This window comes from Myotis yumanensis, unplaced genomic scaffold (assembly GCF_028538775.1).
Source record: "Myotis yumanensis isolate MYYU_CA2020_CCGP unplaced genomic scaffold, mMyoYum1.0.hap1 SCAF_22, whole genome shotgun sequence".
Taxonomy (NCBI): Eukaryota; Metazoa; Chordata; class Mammalia; order Chiroptera; family Vespertilionidae; genus Myotis; species Myotis yumanensis.
The window spans coordinates 11,554,321-11,566,094 of record NW_027223773.1 but is presented as its reverse complement, the minus strand read 5'-3'; the positions used below and the strand labels follow the sequence as shown (position 1 = coordinate 11,566,094).

Sequence of the window (11,774 nt, the reverse complement as noted above, 5' to 3'; positions counted from 1 at the left end):
CTAGAAGGTTGACTGGTACATTTTTCCTTTTAATAACAATTCTTTTGTATGCCACAGCAAAGTAATTGTCTCTTTTTAGTTTTTATTTCTATTGTTGAGAGTATTACAGATGTCCCCCCATTGCCCTCCTCCACCCGGATTCCACCCATCCCTAGGCCTTCCCAGCCCTATTGTCTGTGTTCAGGGGCAATGCAGATATGCATATAAATTCTTCGGTTAATCTTTCCAGCTTCCTCCTACCCCCTCCTCCTTGAGATTCCTCAGTCTGTTCTATGTTTCCATGCCCCTGGTTCTGTTTTATTCATCAGTTTATTTTGTTCATTCGATTCGTTGTTCATTTATTTTGATGTTTAGATTTGATTGTTGATGGATACGTATTTATTGCCATCTTATTGTTTATATTTCTGATCTTTTTTATCTCTTAACGTGTACCGTTGGATAATAATTCTGGCTAGGAGTTAGGTTGAACAATGGGGAAGGTGGAAAGGTAATAACTAGGGCCATATTATTTTACTTATGCTATTGATTTTCTCTATTTCCTTTGTCATTTTGCCGACAGTACACAAGAAACACTGCCAGTTTCTTAAGTGCATTTCAATGGGTGAAAGATATTGGCCGCCTGGCTGCTGGCAGCTTGCTTGGCATTCAGAGCTGAGGCCACCTGCGCTCCACGAATGAGCTTCTCCAGGAGTCAGCGGGTCTGAGGGTACAGAGAGGGTGACAGTGTCTGATGGACCTTCGCTTTCATCCTGAAATAAAGCCCGACCTCTCCTTCAGGCCGTGCTTTCGTGCAGCTCGGCCATGGCAGCCAGCTCTCATTTTTCTCTTATTTGGGGATGACTGGGAAGAAGAAAGGCGACAGGTTGATCTGTGGGACTAAATTCCTCTTCAGACTTTTCCTCCGCTGCATCTGTGAAATAAAGGACATGTCGGTTAAGAACTAGCCTTGCAAGACAAACATAATTTGCTAGAGTCAAGTTGCACCACTAATTAAAAAAAAAAAATCTATTTTTATTGATTTCAGAGGGGAAGGGAGAGGGAGAGAGAGAAACATCAATGATGAGAGAGAACCATTGATCGAATGCCTCCTGCACGCCCCCTACTGGGGATCGAGCTCACAACACGGCCATGTGCCCTGACGGGGAATTGAACTGTGACCTCCTGTTCGTAGGTCAATGCTCAACTATTGAGCTACGTGGCCAGGCTGCACCACTAAGTTTTGCAGAGATTTTCATCCTCCTAGAAAGAAAGTCTATTTACTCACTTACCTATCCTGGGTGCCTCCAGGGTAAAATGTTTAAAAACAGAAGGGGGCGCTACCGAAGGGTGAAGGGCAGGGGTGGAAGAGCAGACGCTTTAGAAATAGTTGACTGGGCAGTTATTCATTCTGTCACTCAACTGCCCAAACTGTAAAGGATTGGTTAAAACGAAACAGAGCAAAGAAGCTTGCTAAGGCTGAGATACAGCAGAGAGATACTGCATAATAATATCGCCAGCGTCCAGTGACTTACAGGAAAATAAAATCCAGTGATGATCCCACAAATGAGAAAGGAAAGTTCGTTTTGGTTGGAATTGGGTATGTTTGGAAGTTATACATATAAAATGTTGAACTCATTAAAAAATCACAACAAGAAGTGTCTAATATTGTCAATCATGTTCAGCCAATATTTAAAGCAAACATCAATTTGATTGTATGGTCCATGATGGGGAAGAAGAGAGAGAGAAGGCAGAGAGAAGAGCAGATGTAGAGAGTTCCAAGGAAAAAACACTGAGGGAGCCCCAAGGTCGACATTTAACTACCTGCAGCCTGGGCGTGGATACTCACGGGTCACGTGACTGCTCTTCCTTCCCCCTAAGACCAGGTGGGAGACTTTGTTCCCCAGATCAATCTGCTAACGGCTGAGGCAGCTTCCTAAGCTTCACTGGTCTTTCTTTCTTTAGTTTTCTACATATTTAATACCAGATGAGGTAAAGCAATGCACATATGGGGCATAAAATAAACCAATTATAAAACTCTAACACTCTTTTGATTTACCTGTTAGTTTTGGATTATTTATACCACTGTGTTTTATCCATCACTTAACAAATTAAAAGGAACTGATATAGCCCTAGCCAGTTGGCTCAGTGGATAGAGCGTCAGCCTGCAGACTGAAGGGTCCCAGTTTCCATTCCGGTCAAGGGCACATGTCCGGGTTGTGGGCTCAATCCCCAGTAAGGACTGTGCAGGAGGCAGCTGATCAATGATTCTCTCTCATCATTGATGCTTCTATCTCTCTCTCCCTCTCCCTTCCTCTCTGAAATCAATAAAAATATACTAGTATTAAAAAAAAGAAAAGTTGATTTGCCTTTGTTAAAAAAAAAAAGTAAATAATTTTTATAACAAAAAATCTTCTTTTGCCAAAAATTCTTACTCAAACAATTGGTAGAATTGTTGATAATTCATATTTTCTTCATTAAGGGCACAAGCTAACAAAATTATGGTCAAGTTTTCTATATTAAACTAGAGGCCTGGTGCACGGATTTATGCACTGGTGGGGTCCTTCGGTCTGGCCTGTAGGGATCAGGTGGAAACTGGCTCTCTGACATCCCCTGAGGGGTCCCAGATTGCAAGAGGTCACAGGCCAGGCCGAGGGACCCCACCAGTGCATGAATCCATGCACAGGGCCTCTAGTATGCATATAAGATCTTTGGTTAATCTCTTCCCTCTGAGATTCATCAGTCTGTTCCATTTTCATGCCTGTGGTTTCCGCTCCTGCGTTGAGTGTCTTCCCCCTGGTGGTCAGTGCTCGTCATAGCTACCAGCCAGTCAGCCAGTAGCTTAGGCTTTTATATATATAGATAAAGCAGCTTTTTGTTGTTGTAGTTGTGTGTGTTACCTGTTATTCATTTAGGTGCAGATGATACCAATCCAAACGGAAATGGGATGGACCATGGAATCCCAAGTGCTAACTTACTCTTTCATGTTGAACATGACCTGCCTTCTTCTTTCCTGGAACGCCGTCAGAAGACTCCTTTATGACCTCTGAGCCAATGAGCGGAAGGAATTTCAGACTCGTGGGGCTTGGTACCTGCGAGCCACAAGTGAAGAGTGAGACATACTCAAGTGATTACTTCCGTAATGTGAATTCAGGGGTGGGGGATAGGGAGTGAGAAGTTCCAACTGCTTTAAAATATACTCCCCTTCACAGTTGCCCACTATTAACTCTTTTTTTATTTTATTTTTAATTAATTCTCACCCGAGGGTATTTGCCCATTGATTTTTAGAGAGAATGGAAGGAAAGGGGAAGAGGAGAGAGAGAGAGAGAGAGAGAGAGAGAGAAACAAACATTGATGTGAGAGAGACACATTGATTGGTTGCCTTCCACACATGTCCTGACCAGGATTGGGGATCAAGCCTGCAATGGAGGTACATGCTCTTGACTGAAATAAAATCCAGGACCCTTCAGTCCGAAGGCTGATGCTCTATCCACTGAGACAAACCGGCTAGGGCCCCACTATTAATTCTTAATAGTTCACCCTCAGCATCAACCTGCAGCTTAAGAGTTTGATACTCATCACAATGAAGGCGTTTTGGGCAAGGAGGGGTAACATTTTAAGAAATAATAAGTTAGAAGTAAGTTGAAATATTTTATCTTCATGTTATTACCCTCGGTTAACCGACTGGTTCTTTAATTTGACAGAGGTGATCTGGAATGGAGACCTGAAGGATGAGGGGGGATTTGGAGGGAAACCAGAGGCAGATGAATTCTGGGCAGGGGGGCAGCACAGGCAAAGTCACTGAGGCGGGAGGAATGCTGATGCGTAAGGAGCAGCGAGTAGTCTGGCTCAGCTGGAGGATGGGGGTCATGGGAGAAGGTGGTGGAAATGATGGCACACGGGTCAGGCGGGGGCCAGAGCGTGACAGGTGTGTGTGCCAGGCTAAAGGGTAACGCAGAGCTGGGTTAAAGGTCAAAGCTGTTCCCTGTGGTGTTGTTCCATGGGGAAGGCAGAGGCAAGTGATCAAGGCCGCTGCCACACAGACCGAAGGCCTCTCGGGGTCGGACACAGCCGGGTAATGGAGACATCAGCCAGCCCGGTGATGTGGATTTTCCCCGACCTGGCTTGGGAGCCCAGGGTCGGGAATGAGATGTGAGATTCCCTATTGTCCCGTCACCACTCCGGTCCTGGAAGCATTCAACTCACCCTGTATATGGGCAGAGAACCAAAAACAATCCCCGCCTCTCTGTTTTCAGTCAAGAAACTTTCCAAGGCATGCTTTTGAATCTGCAAAACAGAGGAGCGGATGTTTCATGAAAAGGGTACATTCCGTAAGCGGCAAAATTCCTGGGTTCAAATTGACTCTGCCACTTCTTAGCTGCAGGGCCTTAAGCAAGCTTTTGCCGTTCTCCTAAAAATTTATTTCTTATTGATTTCAGAGAGGAAAGGAGAGGGAGAGAGAGATAGAAACATCAATGATGAGAGAGAATCACTGATTGGCTGCCTCCTGCATGCCCCACACTGGGGATCAAGCCCACAACTGGGGCCTGTGCCCTGACCAGGACTCACACCATGACCTCCTGGTTCACAGATTGATGCTCAACCACTGAGCCACACTGGCCGGGCCCAGGTCTGACTTCTGACGTACAGAACAGTCAAGGATTAATGTGTTGTTTAAACCACTTAGTTTGTAGTAATCTGTCATAGCAGCAATAGCAAACTGATACACTGTCCATATGGTAATTCAGGAAAGCTACAGTATTCTTGTTGGGTGTTTAAGAATTACCTTGGGAGAAGAAAGAGACTTGAAAAACTTAAAATCATGCTCCACTTTAAAGGGCTTAGAAGGCGTCCGTTTGAAAAGCAAAGCCATGGAGCTCAGTCTCTGCCACCTGCACAGGAGGATATAAGAAAAGCTGTTACGCACCTATCCACACCTTTCCCCTCTGGGTCCCAAACCCTCCGGCTCCCATGGCACCAGCCCTAACGATGCCATGTACGTAAGTCTCGTTCCCTTTGGCTTCCCAGATTTCTCTCCAGGTGAACGAAAGAGATTTCTACTAGACCTGAGCATTCCGTGCTGTTAAATTCATTAGATAGCCATTGGGAAAAACACTGCGTAGTAGGGATGAGGAGACCTTGGGCACCAACCCGATGCTTGATATTTGGGTGACTCAGGGAAGCTTCTACTTAGTTAAAACTTACTTTTGCATATGTTTAAAAAGCCATAACTAAGCATTGAAAACATCCTATGTAATAAAAGGCTAATATGCAAATAGACTGAACGGTGGAACGACTGGTTGCTATGATGCGCACTGACCACCAGGGGGCAGACACTCAACACAGGAGCTGCTCCCTGGTGGTCAGTGTGCTCCCACGGGGGGAGTGCCGCTCAGCCAGAAGCCGGGCTCATGACTGGCGAGCGCAGTGGCAGGAGCCTCTCCCTCCTCTGCGGCAGCGCTAAGGACTCCTCAGCAGACTTCCCTCGAGGGGTCCTGGACTGTGAGAGGGCACAGGCCAGGCTGAGGGACCCTCCACCAGTGCATGAATGTCGTGCACCGGGCCTCTAGTTTAAAAAATCATATCCCACAGGCATCTTAGACTTCAACCTATCCAAAACTAAACTCAGTATCTTTTTTTCCCAGTTTTATTTTGTGTTGGTTTCAGACATACTGCTTAGTGGTTAGACAATCGTATACACGATCTTTTTTCTCCAGACCTGCTTTTCCTCTTGTATATTCTGTCACAGTGATGTCAGTAAAGTTGAAAATCTTTATGTTGGCCATAACTAAAGCTCATTTTGCTTTAGTCTTTCTTTATATGCCCCACGTGGTTGAGCCTCCACCTATGAATCAGAAGGTCACGATTCCTGGTCAGGCCACATGCCTGGGTTGCGGGCTCAGTCCTCAGGGTGGGGCCTGCAGGAGGTGGCCGATCAATCCTCATCTTTGATGTTTCTATCTCTCTGTCTCCCTCTCCCTTCCTCTCTGAAATCTATAGACTTTTCTTGCTTTATCTTCTACCATGTCTTCTCTAATTGCTCCCTGAACTTTAATGACTATATAATAGTGTTTCATCATTTTGTGCCTTTGCGTAGGCAATTGCCTCTTTGGTCTTCTTTATTTGGATAAATCTTGTTTGCTCCTCTTTGATTATCTTAGGAATTGATATTCTTAGCAGTACTATTATACTGAACTAGAGGCCCAGTGCACGAAATTTGTACCCTGGTAGGGTCCCTAGCGGCTACTGGCTGTCGGCTGGGTACTCCCTCCCTTCCCCTGGCCGGCCCCGACCCCTGGTTGAACTCCCAGAGGACCCCCTGGTCGAGGGGACAATTTGCATACTACGCTTTTATTATATAGGATTGTAAATCTTTGTGCACCCTCCCACTGGATTGCAAAATAATTGAAAAGTTTTGAGTTTTTTGCCTTTGAATTTTTCATGTCCAGCACAGTGTTATGGTATCATAATAGTTTTATTATTATTATTATTATTATTATTTCTAAATTAGCAATAATCACACCTTGGATAAACCTCATTGGCTACGATACTGCAACTGTGCAAAGCTGATAATAGCTTAATTCTTGTCTGGTCTCTAAAGGAAACCCAATGGCCTTACCTTTGCCGGTCAAATACCAGAGGATAGTCATATTTTTGTTTATTTTCTGTGAACTTGCTCTCTTCTTTTATTTCTATGGGGTACTCATTAACATCACAAGGCAAAATGAAATCGGTTGTCTGTGCTAGGTCAAAGGACCTTCGCTGTCCAAAATACCCACAGTAATGACCATTGAGGGCATGCCAGAGCCTAAGGAAAGGCAAAAGATAGGGAGGATACAGTCACTGGGATTCAGTGGAAGTTATTTTGTTAAGGACAAGGTTTTTTTTTGTTTTATTTTTTAAAAAATATATTTTACTGATTTTCTTTTTTTTTACAGAGAGGAAGGGACAGGGATAGAGAGTCAGAAACATCAATGAGAAAGAAACGTCGATCAGCTGCCTCCTGCACACTCCCCACTGGGGATGTGCCCGCAACCAAGGTACATGCCCTTGACCAGAATCGAACCTGGGACCCTTGAGTCCGCAGGCCGACACTCTATCCACTGAGCCAAACTGGTCAGGGCTAACGACAAGGTTTTCATTATGGATTTTAAACTTGAGTCCAGAACTCTTTTCATTAAATATATGGATCTAATCATAACATAAATATTTTTATTAGCTAGAATTCTAATCTACAACAATTTCAGAAAATGTCAATTTGAATTTGGACTGATGATATCCATTCATTGAAGCCAGAAAATAAGGAACAGGTTTTTCTCCAAGTAACACTGCTCGTTTAAGCTAATCAGAGCTCACACTGACTTTGTTTTTTTTCTCTCAGGATTGCTTTGGCTTATTGGGGTTTTTTACGGTATCATACTACAAATTTAGGATGTTTTGTCCTATTTTGTTCTAAAAATAACTTTGGTATTTTGATAGGGATTGCCTGGAGTCTGTAGATTGCTTTAGGCCATACGCACACTTTAATAATGTGAATTGTTCCAATCCATGAACACAAATGTCTTCATTTTCAACAATGTCTTATAGTTTTCAGTGGATAGGCCTTTCCTGCCTTTCCTCTCCTTTGTAAGTTTATTTCTAGGCATTTTATTCTTTTCATTGTGATCATAAGAGGGATTGCTTTTTTTCTTTTTTCTTTCAGAGATAGCTCATTGTTAGTATTTAAAAACACAACAAACAATTTCTGTATATTGATTTTGTATCCTGTAACTTCATTATATTCATTTATCATTATTTTGTGTGTGTTGTGTGTGTGTGTTTTTTTGCTGGAATCTTTAGGTTCTTCTCTATATAACTAATATGTGTTGTGCAAACACTGACAGTTTGACTTCATTTAGTTAATGTGGTGTTTCACGTGGATTGATTTTCTCATGTCGAGCCTTCCTTGCATGCCCGGGATGAATCCCACTGGGTTGTGGTGTAAGATCCTTACAATGTGTTGCTGTATTTGGTTTGCTAATATTTTTTTGAGGATTTTTACATCTAGGTTCATCAGCGATATCAGCCTGTCATTTCATTTGTTGATGTTATCCTTACCTGGGTTTGGTACCAGGGTCAGGTTGGCCGTGCACAATGAGTTAAGAAGCATGAACTTTCTGGAAGAGTTGGAAAGGGGCAGGTATTAAATCTGCTTGGAATGTTTGGTAGAATTTACCAGGGAAGCCATCTGGTCCTAGTGTTTTGTTTTTTGGGGAGGTTTTGATTACTGTTTTAATTTCTTTACTATCAGTCCATTCAGGTTTCCTAATTCTTCATGATTTATGGGCCCAGCACGCTTCTGCTGCGCTACTCTGCTTCCGCTCTTCATGATTTAATCGAAGAAAGTTTTATTATTCTAAAATGTTGTCCACTCCTAGGCTGTCTGATTTAGTGGCATGTAGCCATTCATAATGCTCTTTCATAATCCTCTGTATTTCTGTGGTAACAGTTGTAAATTCTTTTATTTATTTTAAACTCGCTAATATACTTTGAAGCCTCTCTTACCTAAATTTATTCTCTTAAGAGGACAATTCATCACCATAATTTTAAGACATTTTTTTTTTTAAATTAAATCTTTATTGTTCAGATTATTACATTTGTTCCTCTTTTTTCCCCCCATAACTCCCCTCCTTCCAGCTCCCACCCCACCCTCCACCCTCACTCCCCACCCACTTTGTTCATCCATAGGTGCATGATTTTTGTCCAGTCACTTCCCGCATCTCCCACACCCCTTTTTCCCCCAAGAATAGTCATTCTATTCCCTTTCTATGTCCCTGATTCTATTATAATCACCAGTTCATTCTGTACATCAGGTTATTTATTCACTTGATTCTTAGATTCATTTGTTGATAGATGCATGTTTGTTGTTCATAATTTGTATCTTTACCTTTTTCTTCTTCTTCCTCTTCTTAAAGGATACCTTTCAGCATTTCATATAATACTGGTTTGGCGGTGATGAACTCCTTTAGCTTTTCCTTATCTGTGAAGCTCTTTATCTGACCTTCAATTCTGAATGATAGCTTTGCTGGATAAAGTAATCTTGGTTGTAGGTTCTTGGTATTCATCACTTTGAATATTTCTTGCCATTCCCTTCTGGCCTGCAAAGTTTCTGTTGAGAAATCAGCTGACAGTCGTATGGGTATTCCCTTGTAGGTAATTGAGCCTCTTTCTCTTGCTGCTTTTAAGATTTTCTCTTTGTCTTTTGCTCTTGGCATTTTAATGATGATGTGTCTTGGTGTGGTCCTCTTTGGATTCCTTTTGTTTGGGGTTCTCTGCGCTTCTTGGACCTGTAAGTCCATTTCTTTCACCAGGTGGGGGAAGTTTTCTGCCATTATTTCTTGAAATAGGTTTTCAATATCTTGCTGTCTCTCATCTTCTGGCACTCCAATGACTCTGATATTAGACCGCTTAAAGCTGTCCCAGAGGCTCCTTACACTATCTTCACACTTTCGGATTCTTTTTTCATTTTGCTTTTCCAATTGGGTGTTTTTTGTCGAATCTTTGGTTTGATTCTTGAGCTCCTCTGGTCTGCTATTGGGTATAATATTCTTTATTTCAGTCCGTGTATGCTTACTTTCTAATTTCTTTATCGTAGCATCGAGGGTCTCATTAGTTTTCGTGAGGCTCTGCACAAATTTATGGCAAGCCCTCAAAATTGCGATTCTTAGCTCCATATCCTCCATTTCTGTCATGTTTTTTTGTCTCCGCATCTTTTATGCTTTCTTGGTGCACCCCCTTGTGGTCTCTGTGCGCAGTCTTGTTCTAGCCAAGCCTTAATTGTTGTAGTTAACACTAGAGGGGTTTGACCACCAGGCCGGCTGGCTGTGGAAATCAGCTGTGTGGAAAACGTCTGCCTTCTGGGGAGGCGCTAATCCAGCCTTTGCCTGAGGCAATCGGCAAATGGCTGTGCGCAGGTTTTGGGCGGGGCGGGATCAACAGGGCGGGCGGATGGGAGCAGTTATGGCCACGCTCAGTCCCGTTCCCAGAGGCTCTGCTTCTCAGAACCCCGGCAGCCGCTGCAAACCTTTGTATTTTCCACACTGCGCCGCCTCTGAGCCTCGATTTGCTGTTCTCTTTCCTTCTAGTTGTAGAGTCTCTCTTCAGCCAGCCTTCCTGTGGTTCTGGGTGATGTCCGTTCAGTCTTTTAGTTGTATTTTTGAAATGGTTGTTTGCGGCAGCGGTCTCCGGTGTTTACCTCTAATTTTAAGACATTTTAATATGTGACAATTTGTCTCAAAAAATGTCATGATATTTCTATTAATACAGATATATTTGTGTTTTTAGAATTTTATGTATGTATATGTAGCATTATTTAGGCAATTAAAAACAAGTAGGCCTTATATATTATGGTGACTATAGTTAATAATACTATATTGTATATTTGAAAGTTGCTGAGAGAATAGATCTTCAAAGTCCTCATCATAAGAAAAACATTTTTTATAACTATTTGTGGTAATGGATGTTAAGGAGACTTGATGTTAACTAGACTTATTGTGGTGATCATTTTACAATATATACAAATATTGAATCATTTACTAATGTTATATGCAAATTATACCGTAATAAAAGAAGGCCCAATTGGCATGGCTCAGTAGTTGAGCATTGACCTATGAATCAGGAGGTCACGGTTTGATTCCCGGTCAGGGCTTGCAGGCTTGATCCCCTGTGTGGGGCTTTCAGGAGGCAGCCAATCAATGATTCTCTCTCATCATTGATGTTTCTATCTCCCTCTCTCTTGCTCTCTGAAATCAATAAAAAATATATTTTAAAAAAAGAAAAAAAAGAAACATCAATGATGAGAGAGAATCATTTTTGGTTGCCTCCTGCATGCCCCCCGTTGGGGATGGAGCCCACAGCCCTGGCATGTGCCCTGACTGGGAATCAAACCATGGCCTCCGGGTTCATAGGTCGATACTCAACCACTGAGCCATGCTGGCCGGGCTCTGTGACTTCTTACTGACTTCCAATTCTGTGTCTCTTCCTGTGGTCTCCCTGGGCTTGGGCTTACCTCTCTGAGGTATCCATCTTGCTTAATTCTTTGAAATAAGTCTACAAAAAACCTACTTATTGAAAGTACTTATTATACATTCGAACACAGATGAGCAAGGCATCTCATTTCCTTAGTCCTGCAAAAGAATTCCAAACCAATAGCCCATTCCCCAAGGCCGTTTTGTGTGCCACCTTTAGTTATTTGTTTATTTATTTCAGTCAGTTAAGCATGATTGCGTTTAGGTTTATGTACTTCTACTGTAGCTTAATATCCTTTTCCTCTCATACTCAAAACCCTGAATTCATAGCATGAAAGTCCAGCCCTAGCTGGTTTGGATGAGTGGATAGAGCACTGGCCTGTGGACTGAAGGGTCCCGGGTTTGATTCCAGTCAAGGGCACGCACCTTGGTTGCAGGCTAGATCCCTGGCCCTGGTCAGGGTGCATGCGGGAGGCAACGCATCCATGTATCTCTCTCTCATCGATGTTTCTCTCTCTCTGTCTCTCCCCCTCCCTTCCACTCCCTAAAAATCAATGGAAAACTATCCTTGGGTGAGGATTAAAAACAACAACAGCCCTAACAGGTTTGGCTCAGTGGATAGAGCGTCGGCCTGCGGACTGAAGGGTCCCAGGTTCGATTCTAGTCAAGGGCATGTACCTCGGTTGTGGGCACATCCCCAGTAGGGAGTGTGCAGGAGGCAGCTGAGGGATGTTCTCTCTCATCAATGTTTCTAACTCTCTATCCCTCTCCCTTCCTCTCTGTAAAAAAATC

The 11,774-nt window shown here is 43.0% G+C and overlaps 1 protein-coding gene and 1 pseudogene across 1 annotated transcript in view; both read right to left on the bottom strand.

Annotated features, from left to right (window-relative positions):
* Positions 1–826: 826 nt before the first annotated feature.
* The window catches only part of WDR64 (WD repeat domain 64), a 66,145-nt gene continuing 55,197 nt past the window's right edge, over positions 827–11,774 (bottom strand). The window contains exons 24-28 of the mRNA XM_070401322.1: positions 6,596–6,784; positions 4,763–4,868; positions 4,183–4,263; positions 2,955–3,068; positions 827–910 (exon numbers count right to left, since the gene is read on the bottom strand). Of these exons, the coding sequence (XP_070257423.1) occupies positions 827–910; positions 2,955–3,068; positions 4,183–4,263; positions 4,763–4,868; positions 6,596–6,784 (574 nt within the window). The remainder of the gene's footprint in view (positions 911–2,954; positions 3,069–4,182; positions 4,264–4,762; positions 4,869–6,595; positions 6,785–11,774) is intronic.
* On the bottom strand, positions 6,426–6,544 carry LOC138999405 (U4 spliceosomal RNA; annotated as a pseudogene).